Consider the following 16,540-nt stretch of genomic DNA (forward strand, 5'->3'; position numbering starts at 1 on the left):
AACAAAAAGATGAAGTTATAAGGACAGACGGTACATTTGTTCAGGCTCATAAAAGTGAAAAGCTGGGTTATATTTTCAGTGCAGCAAGTGCTGCACTTGCCCTCTCAGCCCAATATCATCATTCTCCCCTGGGGAAGGGGAGATGGTTACATCACAGCTGATGTACAATTAGCCTGGAAGTTAAGTTCAGGAGCATCTGGAGTCTCTGATTTACATTCAGATTGCACCAGGGGAACAAAAATCATACTCTTTGAGATGGAGGGATGCAGCATCTTCTTTCCTCTGAAGAGTCAAGGAGCCACTATTCCTATTCTCTTTTCTCATGAGCATTCAGGGAGCCCACACCTCTTTCTCTTTAAGGTGGCAGTGCTATATTTGCTTGTGGGGTGCACGTTTCTTCCAGAGAGAGGGTCAGAAGTCTAACACCATAATTTCTTCACGATGTTTGGGGAGTTAGTGCCATGTTTCCTAAAGGAGTTGGGGGCCCAGCATATAGTGTTCTCAAAGTTTTGGAGAGGAAGCATATTTCCTTTGGAAGAGAAAGAGAATTGGAAACAAATGGAAAGCTTCTTCAAAAGGGAACCAGAGAGGCAGTGCCCATGTATCCTCAGATGGATCAGTGCCCCATTCCTCAGTGGGTAGGGGCAGGTCAAGTTAATTACAGGGAAGCTCAGGCATCATATGACAAAATTAACAATCTTCATACCTATGGCATTCCTGCTCCCTACTTCCCTCACCTGTACTACCAGCTCACGGCTATATATATTATATATATATATATATAATTTCTGAGACTTTATGGTCCATTCTTCAACGATGAAGGCTAAAAACTTGCTATTAAAAAAATGAAAGCAGAGATTCTTGCATAATCACAGGAACTAGCGATTATGAAAAACACCGCTATTGAAAAACTTGAAATAAAATTACAAAATTTGACAACATTACCTCCTCTCTCTTTCTCTCTCACCCTTTTTCTCTCACACAATCACACCCCACTCCTCTCCTACCCCTTCATTTCCCTCCAAAACAACAACAAAAAACTTCTGCTCCACTTTTATTCTGGATCATTTTATTTTGGTGGTTTTCATGCTACATAAAAATTAGTTTTTATATCAAAAATTATTCACAATATTTCCAAAATAGGCCAAGTTTTTTTTTAGTTTTTTTTTCTTTTTTAAATATTTTTAATGTATTTTTGTTTTTGTTTTTTACTGCAGCTAGGGTTACAAAACATCCCATTTCTCTCTGACACCATCATCTCGCTGTCGGTTCCCTTTGCACATTTGCATATTTTAAAAAACATTTTTTTTCCATTTTCTTTTGAGAAATAAATAGTCATTTGGCACTCCTGCCTCTGTGGCTCTGCTTCTCACAAGTGGGGGTGAGCATATGTATGTGAAAAATGGGAGGAAGAGGCGATACTGGGGTCCAGAAGTGCACGCAGGAAGGAGGGGAATGTTTGCTCTGAATGAAGGCCTGGTAGAGACCACCCAGAGAAACCACCAGCTCAGGAGAAGAGAAGGAAGGGTATTACACTGCAGGACAGTGGCTTTCATCCTTTTTTCATGTGTAGACTCCTAACAAAATTGCAAATGCAGGTGCGGACCCCTGTGGAAATAGTAGACATGGCCTGTGGACCTCCAGGAGTCCATGGACCACAGGTTGAAACCACTGCTGTAGGTGAATATTTATTTCTCCTTTGACTGATCATCAAACATAGTCTGGGAAAATTTACATTATTTAAAAGAAAAATACATATGATGCTGACCAATGTCAGCCCTAAATAGTCTCCCTCTCCCAACCCCAGAATAAACTAGAATTTTCCCCATCACTACTCTTCTTCAGCCAAAAACATAAAGGATTCTGACACAATCTCCTGAAAGTCAGCACACTGGGGTTCCCTCACACCAAGGAGGGCAGTATATCCCAAGACAAGAGCATCTCTCTGCACCTGTCCCCTGCATACTCACATCCACATGCTGCAATTTCTCTCACATACCACAATGGTGCATAAGAAGAGGGTTGGTTGTACCTCATATTTCTCCCCAGTTTATTTACTAAGTTGTTGCTTGATTCTGTTTGGCCCAGGAGGGCACTGTCTCAGTCAACGGCCAGCCCTAACCACCCGTGAACAACATGGGGTGCAAGAAAAAGACAGATGTGGACATGGGAGTAATAGTTACCCCCTCTGAATCCTATTCCTCAGAACCCATGTCCAGTCCCTCTTGGTTCTGCAGGGACTGGACATGGGAGGGAGGGGGACAAAGGGGACTGTGCAAGGAGGGAGAGGAAGAATTACTGAAAAGGTAGTTTAGGCACTTCCAACCAGGCATTCTAGCTCACTCCACCTTGCTCAGTCTCCCCTCAGGTTTTCTCAGTTGCCCTCCATGGCTTAGTTTTGTCCCCACCCAAGAGCATGATCTAAAGGAATTATCACTGCCAGCCCAAGAAAGAAACCTCTACCTCTCTTTCCCTACTGCCCTTCCTTTCATCACCATGGAGAAGTCACCCTTGGAACATTCCTATGGTGTCCTCAGTGGAGATGGAGGGCAGGTCTGTGAGTAGCACCTCTATTGTATTGTTCTATTGTATTTCAACAGAGATTGTCACATATACACACACGAGCTATGGGCTTCTGCTTCCCGATGGATCACTATCAACTCAGCTCTGACACACCACGTATTGCGAATCACCCATGAAAAGATCACAAAGATTCCTCCTGAAAGAGCCATGGGAATGTCCATCACCCCATTTCAGAGAGAACAGCAGTAGTGGTACCCTGTGTCGTCATCACAGCTGGAGTCTGGTGTGGTCTAGATACCTAACTCTTCAGGGAGTCCATGGTGTGGTCTGGTCTAAAAGGGTACACTGGCTGGGTGAGCTGTATGTAAATCAGAGTCCACACTTTCATTGCCAAGAATGAGAGAGCCAGGGAACTATACTGAAAATATACAGTGGGGAGAGAAGGCTCTTATTACACAACACTGTAACCTGTCCTGGGGTCATGGTAGCATTGGGGATCATTCCTATAGAATTTTGTAGTAATTTCTCTCAGTGGGGAAAAAAGGAAAAGACAGCTCGCAGAAAAAAAAATCTGTGCAGTGGTTAAACATTTTCCCCTCTGAAAAATCCAGGGGGGAATTAGTTAGAAGTTACTGCCAGGGAGGCTGAGGCCTTTTGTCTGTAGCAGCTCCACTCTTCAAATTATAGATGGTGTTTCAATCACTGGCAAAGAGATGTCACAAGATTACCCTGGCATCAGGCATATTTACAACAGAAAAAGCTCAGACACAGCTGGCTGCATACACAGAACTGAGGTCTCAGAAAGTCGTATTGCTGAAAAAAGCCTCCCACTGAAAGACTTTACAAAATCCCGCCCCCCGCCACTTTATATTTTTTGAAAATGGAGAGAGAAAAAGAGCAGCTTGCTGCATTCTGAGCATGCATGAAGAGAGAGATCCTGCTCTCAGGATAAGAAAAGCCCCCAGTGGAAGCAGACTTCTAAAGCCAGCCACTTGCCCTTTGAATCCATCTTATTGCCACATGTGTTCAGTGGCTAGGGCAGTTCCTACAGCATCTCCTGAGGATTCTGGCTGGCTGTCAGTTTTAGGTGCCCAGCCTTTTCAGAACTTTTTTTTTTTTAATTACAAATCATTTCTCCTCCTTGAAAGCACAACCTGGCAGTGCACAGGATATCGCTGGAGAGGAAACAGTGAATAGTTGCAGAAGAAAGCAGAGGATATTGATGGGTTACTTTGATACTTTGAAATAAGAAGCCATCCAGGAACTATACATATTCTCTCCATTGCCATTTTATAAATATATAAAAATATATCAAAGTGACCAAGAGACTGGAACATAATAAGCCTGTTTAATGGCAGCAGGTAGCATAAATGCCAAGAGGCAACAGCCATAGAGTGTTGTTCCTTCCTCAGCTGTCTGATGGCTGAGACTGCCTGGTGTTCTTTCCTGGCAGATGAGATCCTTGTGCTGTGCAGCACAGCCAATTAAAGTGCAGAATTCGCTGGCACCAGAGGGGATTCCCAACTGGTCCCCCTCTGCTGGGATGCTACCAGTTTGCTGATATCTCCTTGGGATGGGGCGGAGAAGATGCAGAAAGATCACGTGCTGCCTCCCCAGAGCATTGGCCATCTCTTCTTCTCCCCCACAATGCTGCAGAGCTGGGGGAAGATGAACTCAATTGCTAACTCAGGTCACCAGATGCACTGCTTTTCCAGGCCCTTCAATGAACACTCACACTTGCAAAATGAAAGCAGGGAGTCAGGAGACCCAAGATTGAATCTACTGTAGTTTAGCTCTCCCCTCCATATTCATCCAAGACAGAAGATAGGTATAGTTCTGCCAAGCTGAAAGTGCACTGAGGCAGCAAGAAAGCAAGGGTGCATCCTGCTTCTGAGATAAGTGCGTCCCCCTTCTGCTTTGCCAGGCACCTCCTGAAACACTCTGCTGTGCTGTGAGGGGATGTCTTCCTTCTCCATCTGCTAGGTAAGGCCTAAGGATGCAATGCATGTGGCACACTGGTGTGGAAACATGGCACAGAGGGGTCGCAAAACGCTGAATGAGCATGTGCAATGGGTTTCTGTTGCTCTATCCCAACCACCAGAAGCGAAATCTGCTTGCGAACCTCATCTGTGATGCAGAGCAGGTCCTACACAAGGAAGTCATAGCTAGGGCATAGCAAGAGCAGCACGCATGGCCACCCGAACGGGGTAGATTTACAAAGACACACATGGAAGCTAAAAAGAAATAGAGGAAAGGCTGCCAGGCCATGGAGACTCATCAACTGGCTTTGCCCTACTGCAACTTCCAACAGGACTATCTCTGCCCAAGCACACACACATGCACACACAAGAGGTACACCCACATACAATATATATATATTTATATGCTTACACGCACATACACATAACAACAGGCATGCAACATACATAGGGTCCTCTGAGGTGGTAGAGCCCCTAGAAGCTGACAGTGCCCAGCAGGAATGACTGCTCACATGAGCTAAATCCCACAAAAGGCTCAGGAAACAGCAACGTTTGCAGAAGCCAAGAGCCCACCTCGCATTCAGAGGGAGAACCATTATCTGCCTCACTGACCTCATTTATCCTGGAACACGTCTGGGTTTCTCAGAGGGGACAGGGGACTCAACTGCTATCCCTATGGGCCCACAGAGACGCCTCACTTCATAGGTGCCATCTCACCAGCTAGGTAAGTCACAATGGGGCAAACTGAGTAAGCAGGGGTGGATTGAGTGGCACCGTCTCAAGGCAATCAGCACTTCTGCCAAACCCCAATGTATGTAACACACCCCCAAGCCCTTCCGGGTGCCAAAGAAATGCATGTGGTAATAACATCAAATAGCCACTCATCATTCGGTGCAGAGATTCTTGGATTCACTGTGCATAACGCTATATCCATAGCAACCATAATGTGAAATCTCACCCATATACTTCCACATGTACTGGCATATGTCCACACACACTTACTCAAACATTCAAGTTCCCCTGTGGCACATACTCGGATACCATGGTGACATGGCATCACCATCCGCCACACTGAAACACCGGCTCACACAAACACGCCCTCGGACATATGCCCACATTCACACTGCCACACGTTCCTATTTACAGATTGACTGACACACACTTTCACAGCCTGAAACCTATATACACACTGACACACTCTGTCATTCTGTTCACTTATAGAAACCTCAGCACAGTCAATCAAGGTCATCCCTCCAGCCACCCCTTCTCATACGGTCTTGCCAGGCAGAGGGGGACCCATTCTCAGTGCCATTCTTTCCCATCTGCACAGCAGGACAGGCCAGAGAACAATTTGGTGGCTTCCTGCAGATTATGTAAGGTAGTAAACGCCTCTAACGGTCCCTGCTGGGTTCACATCAAGTAAAGAGGCTTGGCAGAGAGATTCACGTTTGAAGTGGGTCACCCTGAAATGGATTATTGGTGTATCTGCACCCTGCTGTGCACTTAACAATCAGCTGTCAGGGAAGGGGATTTTATAGACTGCCTCTCATGACTCTCCAAGGGGAAAAACATGGTTTTCTCAGGTTTCTTGCACTGGCAAATTTACCAGACTGCTCATGTTTTCCTTCATGCGCATTCAAGGGCACAACACGAGATTGGTGAAAGTGAAAGTAAGGTTGAGATAGCTGCTAAACATCAACAACTAAAAAAAGGAGTGAACTGTAGAGGGCTACAGTTCCAAGGAGACAGGGGCAGCCATATAAGAGAGAGCGTGGCCTACTGAGGTGCCTCCACCCTCCAATTGTGGGATCACATGAAGACAACAGAGCAGTAAGATAGTAACCAGGAGGAGCAAGGGAACAAACAGTGAGGGCGAGTGGTTCTGAGGGAAGAAACACACAAACAGAGTTGGAGGAGTGGATGAGTATTGGGAAACAGTTGGAAATGAGGTCAGAGAGATGAGGCCACGAAGCATTGGAAAGATTTACACACCTGGATGAGAAGTGGATTCAGAAGCGGATAGAGAGATTCTAAAGGGAATAAAGTAAAGTAGCTGGGAGCTACACAAAGATAGCAGAGGACAATGGCTGATGCAGGCCCTTATCCCATAGGGATTTGGGTGGGCAATAATACAAGAGAGGGCTGTAGAGAAGTGGGTAATGAGGAAGTGAAGGCCTGGAGAAAGATTCCAGTAGAGGCAAGGTCATAGCAACAGTAGATTCTACTAACATTCCAGAAGGACAACAACAGGGACCAGAGAAGAGAAAGCAACCAGACAAAAGCAGCAAGTCACCTAGAAAAGGAAACAGCCCTTTGCCTCAGACAAAACAGTCTCTAACAACCAACACATGTTCTAATACAGGAAATAATTAACACCCTCCTCTATCCCTCCCCTAGCCCCAAATCTCCCTTACCTTGGGTCCCTTTCTTAACACACACATATAACATCCAGATAAACTTTCCAAACCAGCAAAAGCAGCCACTGAAACAACTTCAAACACCACATACCAAGAAAAACCACAATTTAGAAGTCAGTTTCCTCACCCCGCCTCCCCCAGCCCATCATGCCATTGTTTAACAAGGAAATACTGTACATATAAAAAAAATCGCCCTCTTTCCCAACCTGAATATAGTTGCTTGAATTAGCTTCTGTATATATCTACATATGTATATATATATTTATACATGATACTGCAGTCAAGGAAGCAGATGATATAAAAGTCACAAAATGAATACATTAAATAACTACCAGCAAAACATCAGGAAAGGTCATATTGTTCTTATGCTGAGAAGATGTATCTTGGGACAGAAAGACTCACAAAGCATACTGCAATGTACTGAGTATTGTGTGTTTTGTATGTGCACACACACCACTGCCTCCTGCTAAAGTATGTCACACCTGCTCACATGCATATTGTTTCCCCTGCATGTCCTGCATATATATGTGTGTGTCCGTCCCTATGGAATGGAATGTCGGACTTGTCCAAGAGTTAATCAGCTTTAGCTGTTTAAACTTTGAATGGTGGGAAACCTGCATATACAGATTAAAAGCCCTATAACTACGAATGGCTAATGCAGATTCATCTTTACCTCAGCGGGTAGAGAACTGTGCTTCTGGAGGTTAAGCTCATAAGTTCTGTTTCCCATGATACACAGTGATGGTTCCACTTTTCTATTTACTGGGCACTAATAAACGCAAATTATTTCCATGTCCATACTGCTGTCTGTAACCACCAAAGAGTGGGAGAATTCACCTGAACATTGTGGTTAGGAAAGGAAACTGGGGATGCTCGAGAGATGGGGAGGGGACTCAAAGTCCATTTAAAAGTGATCTGATTTTTCTGAGAGATGCCTGTGTTCATCTGTGACTAGCCTCGATGAGTTCCAGACAGCCCGTGATGAAGATGACACAATAATTTTGGAATTTCTGCTGAGCCAGGCCTAATCCCAGCCTTTCCTTGGGGGAGCGGGAGGGTCTCTTGTGGGTGAATGATGGGTGAGATGGAGATATATGGCTTGGAAGTCTATTTGGCTGCAAAGTGGAAATAAGCCCTTGTGGGGACACAGCTTGGGTCCCTCTAGTTACTTTCTTGATTTGCCCTGCAGCATCCAGCAGCATGGTAGGTGGGGTCCATTTGGACATACCCCATGTGATCAGCAGCAGGGAAGCACTTATGGAAGATGCAGTGTGTCATGGTTCTGAGCCCTTCCCTGTTTGCTGTCAGCAAGCCAGAAGCCTGACTGTGCCATAATTTTGATGCACAAAACTCCCAGGGACTTCAATATGAGTCATGCACATGTCACCAATTGTATAACCAGGTCCTAGACTCTTCCATGCCTCTAGCGTGGGTAGAGGGACGTTCATATGCGCATCCTTAGACTCACAGTGCGGATGGTCAGCACAAAGTCCCCTCAGCAACACTGACCCCGCACTTTCCTCTCTTCCAGCAACCAACTCTACATGGGGAAACGTAAACACCTCTCCATGGTTGCTTGACTGGAGCAGAGAGTGTGTCACAGGCCACAATCTGATCATTGGCTATGTTTTCAGGCTTGTTTACATCTATTAAAAAACAATGGAGGTTGGAGGGCATGCCACATTTTAAAGAAAGCTCTAAAGCTATGTCTTGCCTGCAAGATCTCTGGGATACCACATCAACCTGTCACCAGTATCAGTTCCTTGCTCTCTCTTGCTGGTATCATTATTATGAGAAACAACCCTAGGGTAAAGGGGATTCTATTCAGGAGGGTTGTGGGCATCTCCTTACTAATGGGAGGTCAACTTTTGTGTGCATGCTGGAGAGCTCTGAAGCGAAATGACCTATCTTGGTATAACTTCACCATCAAACCATATATTCTTTTAAGGCGTCATGGAAGAGTCTTCCCCACCCCATAGAGAGAGAATTAAAATAACTCCCTAACAAAGTTTAGACTAGAGAACCGATGAGCAATCTGAAGCCACTGGGGGATTCCAGTGCCAAAAACTTGGGGGCTATGTTTGCATCAGAGATGGTGATACATTTGTCTGCGGGGAGCAGGTGTCCCACATTGTCTTCACTGAGAGTGAGTGCTGACTGAAGCCTGTCTTATGTTGTTGAGGTGATGTGTTAGGTCCTGGTATCAGGACCGGGGAATGTTGTGTTATGCCAGGTTGTAGCAGATGATGGAATATTGTCATATCAGCAGGGCTTGACAAACTATGGCGAGAGCTACTCGCCAGCCCCACACTGCGCATGCGCCGGACCGGCACTGCACATGCGTGCAGCGCCCGTGAATGGGGTGCATGGAGCGACCGGCTGAAATCTACTCACCACAGGCGAGTAGAAACAGTGGTTTGTCGAGCCCTGCACATCAGCTTCTATTATGTTACATTGTTTTGGAAAACCAGTGTGACTAATCCAACAGGGCATCATGCAAAGCTTCAAAGCTTGGGAAGTCTGGCTGCCAGATACCTTGCAATTTGTATGGGACAATCCTGATTTGTTTAGGGATATTTGCTTCCCACCCATTCTCCTTCCATGCCATGCAAACACAGTGGCACTGCTCCGGAAGAAGAGGCATAATGAGAACATTAGAACATCTCTCAGGGAACCATTCCTGTAGCTCAGATGAAGAGGAAAGTGGCAAAGGTTTCATATCTTTCTAGATAGACTGAAACATGCAGTACAGCTCATTGTATCATCCATGATGCAATGACTTCTGCCCCTCAACCCGAACCTCACTCTTTTAGTAGCCAGAGACTCTGAGGTGTTAAATGATCACATATGGAGTCTCAAAAAATACTGTCTTTTACTGAAGGAAAGAAAAAGAGAAAGGGAGATGGCGGAAAAGGAAATGTGAAAAATCTGTTGGGCTTTGATATGAAAGGCCCTGCTTTTTTGGAAGGAAAGGTAATAAGCATCATATGGGCTCTAGTCTAGCAGAAAGAGCACCTGCTGCTAACATTGTCTGTCTGCGTCACTTGTTTACCTATAATGAAATAACACTGAATTTAAAATCCTAAACTCATAACAGTGTTAATCACATGATCTCCTCCTCCCCAAAACCAAACTCCACTTCCTGTCCAAATGCTCTCACCGTGGAACTAATGTATAAATAAGCAACCAGAAAATACAACTTAGAGGAGAAAGGTTTAACTAGATGGACTAATAGTCTGACCTGATAGGACAAGAGGCAAGATACCAGACTTCTGTAGGGTAAGCAATAGTCCAATCTGGGGTTGCCAGTCCTACATTTCCAGTTGTCCTCAGAGGAGTCACTCACATAGCTCATTGCACATTTAATTTTTGCAAAGCGCTTTGCAAATTAGCAGTGCTAGACAGTGTAAATGCTAAATCTAATTATGATGGCAAACCATCATCTGGAATTAGGGACAGAGCAAGCCAGTTCTGAGAAAATGAGAACCATACCTAAACATTGCCCATAACACAAAATCTGAACCCTTTAAAAGAGGTTTGAAATAGTCCCATTGACTTATTTTGGTTTGTTTTCAGTTTAATTCCCTTCCAGCACCACTTTTGAGCTTCCTGCTTCCAGCTGCAAATAAGAGGAGGGGAAAATACTGAAATAAGCATCAGAAACATGCTGTTCTTGCCAGCTGCCAAAAAAATCTCAGGAAGTACCATAAATCTTGCAAGTTTTCCCAGCCCCAAGATTTCTAAATCAAAGTAGTGCTTGAAAAGTCTCTATAGTGTCAGGTAATGAACACCAAACTGAACACCCAAATCAGTGGCTCATCCTATCACTATCAAGACAGCACAATGTCTTGAGGCCCAAATTCCACAGACAGATGCTGGAACAGTTTATAGTCAAATAAGGGAGACGTGGTACTTCCACCATGGCATGAAAACCCTGCTGGAAAGAATCATGGTGATGTGCCAGCATTTTCAGTTCATGAAGATAAAGGTGACCTGGGTGGTACTGGGGCAGAGGGGAGGAACTCAGCACACATGGTTTTCGCTTGTGCTCCCATTCGCACGGCCTCGACCTGCGTAAACCGCTTTCAAAAACACAGCCTGAATGTCATAGAAAACAAACAAAACAAAAACGTCACCTCACCCTCCCTCCCACCCTGGTTACCCCACGACCTGAATTTTCACAAGAAGAGAAACATCAATTTATACAAAATGCCATAGAAAAACAAATATTTACAGATGAAATGAATGCCTTCTTGGTGGCCACTGTCAGTGGGCTCTGACTAGTCGCCTCGTGTTCTGGATTGCAGATCGCTAGGTTAGTTCATTTGGCTTTTCTTTTCAAGGGAGGAGAGGGAAGGATAAGCAGGTGTCTTCCCGATACCAGGGGTGGCATTTCAAAGACCCTTCAACCCCATCCTCTATAATTAGAGTGAAATCTTAACAAGCCTCCTGCCCTGCCTACCCCCTCCTCACAGAGTGAGACTTTTCAGCTCACCAGCCCCAGCTTTAACAACAACTGAGGTCTTCTGTTGGCTTAGAAAAGGGAAGATAAAATCACCTGGGAGGCGGGGCAGTGAAGAGTGCAAGGGAGAGGGGGAGGTCTCAGCTCCAGGAAATGTAGCCTGAAAAAAATGGCTGCCATCCTCTGTTTAGGGTCATTCCCATGTGTCACCCCCCATCAAATGGGCTTTTTCAGCCATCCCTCATGTGCACAAAGGCTGGCAGGACAATGGGACAAATCCGTGAAAAAAGTCAGGGACTGTACCATACAATTTGTAATGGGAGGCACTGACCCAGGGTTCCACCTCAGTTCCTCCTGTTCAAGAAGACACATGAAAAGGGAGCAAGACACCTCACTCCCACCATCACTCCCTTTAGTTTAGTTTAATTTGCATCTAAAATGATACAATGGAAAGAAAACCACTTTTACTGATACTGTGCGTGCTGGGAAAGCTGTGAGTACAGCTTTAGGCTATTCCAGTTTAGCACCTGTGCTAGTCTCAACCTCTCTCTCAAACACACACACCTTCCCCTTTCACTTCTAGTCTTCAGACCCCATCATAGCTGCTGTATTGTCATTTATTTATGACATTCCTACCTGCTCCCCAGAAGACAAGCCACATGTTTTCACGTCACAGACAATAGCAAAAATAAGCTCATAGTCAGCAAGTGTGCGCATACCCCACCCTTTGGCTATGCAAGTAGGTATTCAAGTAGTCCCCTGCCGCTACTATGTTCACACATTTTCTTTACACCTTCTTTTCCCTCAAAGCCAGGCTCAGAATACTGTACCACCATCAGCAGGGAGAGCCCTGTGCCATTTTGTGATGTATTTCTCTCTGCCCGGCAGGGGGTATGGAAGGAGGGATCAGGACCCTTCCAGACCCACCCTTCTGCTTTTACATTGGTCAAAAACAGGTTGACATGTCCTGAAGTGGCACAGTAACAGCTCTCCACCTGTCTCGCCCATACCCTGACGCTCTTTGCCTTTTGCCCAGATTTTCAACCCTTGTCCTGCAGGGTCCATTTCTATCATTTTCATGGAACGCTCACTCCGATAGTGGTTTTATTTCACTTTCACAACAGAGATTTCAAGTATAGTATATATACCCACCTACAAGCCAACTCGCTTTATAAACTGCTTCCATGATTTAATGATGTCAAAATTAACAATGAGTTAATTGCTAATGAACATGCTAAATCTCACCTCCTCTACCCAATCTTCTCTTGTTTCACTGCAGCCAGTCATCTCCCAGGCTTCCTGACCTCAGTGTTGCTTTCTCACCCCAGATCCAATAGCCCCCCCATCTCTCCTGCTAGTCTGGCACAAGTGTGCTGGCTGCATTACCATAACGTAACCACCAGCTAGTCCTGTGTACAAGTCACCCTTCCCGCCTCCAGAAAATGATTCCAAATCTCAGTATAAATCTCTCAGTGTATATGCAAATACATATTTCAGCCCTAAACCCCCATAGTCTTCATGAAAAAAAAAATAGAGAACCTCAATATAACCAGCATGTAAGTGCATCAAGTCAATCCCACGTTACGTCTCCTTCATTTTATCCATGTATTCAATCTTTTTTCTAAACAGTTTTAGGAAGAATTGCCTGATAGAGCATTATTCCTCTGTGTCCATTCCACCTCTTCTGCTCTTTCTTCCTGTCACGCATGTGCATGTGTATCCCTTCGCTGTTTGGAGTTTAAAAAAAAATGAAACAATAGGATCATGTCTCCGCCCATGCACGCTCCCCTGCCTCAGCCCAAACACGCACCTTCTTCTCCACCTGGCACGCCCTATGTGAGGATACCCAATTCCTATGTCAACGGAAGTGTGATGACCAGGAATGGAGGCAGAAGGAGGGAGCGGGAAAATGGAAAGAGATAAAGAGGGGTGGGGAAAGAAAGAGGTGGCACTTGTCACCAGTGCTGCCCTAGAAAGAACTCAGAACTCCAGTGTTCTACCAAAGAACCAGGAGAGTAGCAAATGGGCACCAGGCCTAACTCCATCCTGCCCTCCCACACTCCATATTCTCCCCCCGCTCCCTACATGATTCCCCCTCACTCAGACATCAGACTCAATACTGGAGAGTTTCTCATAAACATGCCCGTTGCTGGAGCCATTGAAAGCCCTGGAGTTTTTGTTGTTAGGCACACAGGGGTTGGACTGGTTCCCTATACAGATGTCCTTCTGGAAACGGGCTGGCACAGCCCCATGAAGGGCTGAGACCACTGGCTTGTTGGTGGTGACAATGGCTCGGAAGTCCGGCCTGGCTTTGGGCCCACCTGCCACCGCAGGCTGCCTGAAGAAATAGGATTTGCTGCCATGAAGCAAGCATTGGTCATCCCCAAAAGTGGGGATGAAAGGGTTTTGCGTGACCCGGTCGGGGTAGAGTGACTTGCTGAGCATGTAGCCGCTGCTGCCGGGGTTGTTGTGGTGGTGGTGGCTGGTGGCGGGCACTGAGGACTTGTTGTTGGCAAAAGTGGTCTCGCTGGATGGCATGTCAAACATGTGGGCGTAGGGGCTCCCCTCCAAAAAGCGGCCCTTGTCCTTCAAGCTCACGCTGCGGGGGGCCAGCGCCGAATCTTCCTTCTGCAGGTCCACGAAGGTATCATAGGAGTGCTGCCGGCGGAGCTTGTTACGATTCTTCTTCTGCACCTTGGAGGCAGAGTTGGAAGGGCTCTGAGGATACTTGGAGGAAGTGGCACTGGTCGTCACTGGCACTGGGGCAGGCGGCTGGTCCAGCTCTTGGAGAGAGTTGTCCTCACTGATGTCATAGAGGTTGCCTGCCTTCTTGCAGGCCTCACACCGGATGCAGGGCTGGCGGGTGGAGTTTTGCCCCACCACCGTTGGAGTATAGTTGTGCAATTTAGAGGGGCAACTACGGCAGAAATTAGCCCCTGGCCGGTCTTCCCAGTCTAGATTGGTTAGGTTCTTCTCCCATGGGGCTGGCACTCCACTCACCACACCGTGCTTGTGGTCATTGGCTCCTCCAAAGTCCGATGACCCATGCTTGTGGTGGGCCCTGTTGGTGCAGGACCCTCCTCCCCCTACAGCGTCACGCTTGAACTCATCTCCCCGTTCTTTGTAGATATCTGTCAGGTCCACATGCTCCCAGTGCGGTGAGTTCTCCTTGGTCCGGAACTGGTCCAGGTAAAAGTCCCGTAGCCCTTCCTTGTCCCTAAAATAGCGCTTGTGGTCTGGGGAGCGGGGTGGGCGCCTGCGGTAGGCCAGCTCAATCTCATCAAACTCCCGCCGCGATTTAGCTGAGGCGGGACGTTTCTTCAGGCTGTCCTTGTACTGCTGTTTCCGCCGCTTGGCAGCATTGCCTTCAATGTTGCCATAGGTCACCGTATGGGTGGAAATGTCAGAGACATCTGAGCGGATCAAGTCGTCATGGCCCCCTCCGCCACTGTAGCGATCGTTCTTGAAGGAGAACTTGCCATAGAGGTCACCTAGCTGACTATGCTTGGAAGGTGGCAAACCAATGTCCAGGGGCTTCTTACCAATGGACCTAGACTGAGCGGAGAAGGGTGGGTTGTCACAGTCATACAATCCATCAATGGAGCTGGCACTGCCAATGCTGTGGGGTCGATGGTGATGGTGGTAATGATCTTGATACACATTGCTGTCTTTCAGTTGCAGATTGCCAAAAGTCCGTTCTACTTCGCTGATGTAATCACTGAAGAGGTTCTCCTCACAGGGTGGGTTGTTATAAGACTTGCAGTCAGAGTGGGTGAAGCTGCGGCGGTGCTCAGAGATATCATAGACTGAGGATTCACGACGGATGAAGTCCAGGGCACTCTGCGGTGAACCATTGACACCTGACAGATTGGCCATGTTCTTTGCTGTGCGGAGCAGGCGCAATATGTTGGAATGGGTATTATTCATGGTGGCTGTGGGGGAGTTCATGGCTGACTGGCGATCCTCAATGGCCACCCCATGGATGCAGCTGTAGATACCCTGAAATGAAATGGAGGAGAGAGGTGTGAGTTCTTCTGCAGGTGGGCAAAAAGAAGACACAGGGCTGGGAGAACTGAGTTAAGGGAAGTCTGAACCAGGGAAACAGAGAAAGTGGTTTGGTCTAGCATGGGACCCTAGAGTTTGCCAATCTTGCATCACTATGACATGAGATCAAACCTGCATCTACCAATAATGAGTATTCCTTCTCTGTATCCTGCTTCCCCTTTCTGTTCCCCCCTCCTATCTCTCTTCCTCTGTTTTGCTTTTCCTCATTTCCTCCTCCTCTCTTTTTGGCTCCCATTTGCCTCCTTTCATCAATAGAATAGTTTAGGTAGGAAGGACAGCCTTGTGTTAAGGTACTGAATGGGGATTCCCAAAAACCAATGTTTGTTTCCAGCTGTATCACAGACTGCCTATGGGAACATAGGCCAGTCACTTAGACTCTCTGTCTCATTTCTCCAGCTATCATACGGGAATAACACTTCCTTTGAGGGGCTTGTCTATTTAGATTATAACTTCTTTCAGGCAGGGCTGTCTCTTACTAAGTGTATGGACGGTGTCTAGCACAACAGGGCCTTGTGTCAACTGGAACCTCTAGGGATTATCCTAGTATATGTATATATATATAAATAAATTAAATGATAACAGTGAGAGTTTCCATTTGGGAAGATGTTCATTTATTTGGGGTAGAAGAAATCAATCTCTCAGAAGAAAAGGGTCCTCTTCAAAAGCCATTAACTCCAAGGACAAAATTATCTCCCCTGCAGAATACACACAAAGCTCTCTGGTATCAATGGGAGTTACTCGAACGTAGCAGACAGTGCATGGGCTCTCCAGATGGGGATCAGCGCCACACATAATATTTGTAAAAACAGCCGCCTCAGAACTGGGCAAGCACTGAGTTTCTCTGTGACTGCAAGGAGTTGAGGATAGTCTGGTTTTGCCCTGAAATTCACTCTTGGTCATCACTGAATCAACTAGCCTGGGAACTGGTTAAAAAAGAGAAAGCTTCTATTGTCATCCTCTTGGATACACTAGTCATCATCACAGATTAGAAAATGCTGAGACAGAACCCCTATGAATGGGTATTTAGCTCTTTAGTGTTTGACGGAGTATGGTACAATCAATTTTTTAATTACTTTCACGTTAAATCTAACATT

At 46.2% G+C, this 16,540-nt stretch overlaps 1 protein-coding gene across 6 annotated transcripts in view; it reads right to left on the minus strand.

Moving 5' to 3' along the window:
• Window positions 1-16,540, minus strand: part of GRIN2B (glutamate ionotropic receptor NMDA type subunit 2B) — a 345,981-nt gene that overhangs the window by 10,246 nt on the left and 319,195 nt on the right. For 4 of the 6 annotated variants that reach the window (XM_025187098.2, XM_075935051.1, XM_014575837.3 and 1 more), the window contains one exon: window positions 13-15,380. In XM_025187098.2, the coding sequence (XP_025042883.1) occupies window positions 13,482-15,380 (1,899 nt within the window). In that variant the 3' untranslated portion in view covers window positions 13-13,481. Of the gene's footprint in view, window positions 1-12; window positions 15,381-16,540 lie in introns of those variants that run through there. The other 2 variants (XR_012905621.1, XR_012905622.1) reach the window with 2 other exon arrangements.

This window comes from Pelodiscus sinensis, chromosome 1 (assembly GCF_049634645.1).
Source record: "Pelodiscus sinensis isolate JC-2024 chromosome 1, ASM4963464v1, whole genome shotgun sequence".
NCBI classification, from domain to species: domain Eukaryota; kingdom Metazoa; phylum Chordata; order Testudines; family Trionychidae; genus Pelodiscus; species Pelodiscus sinensis.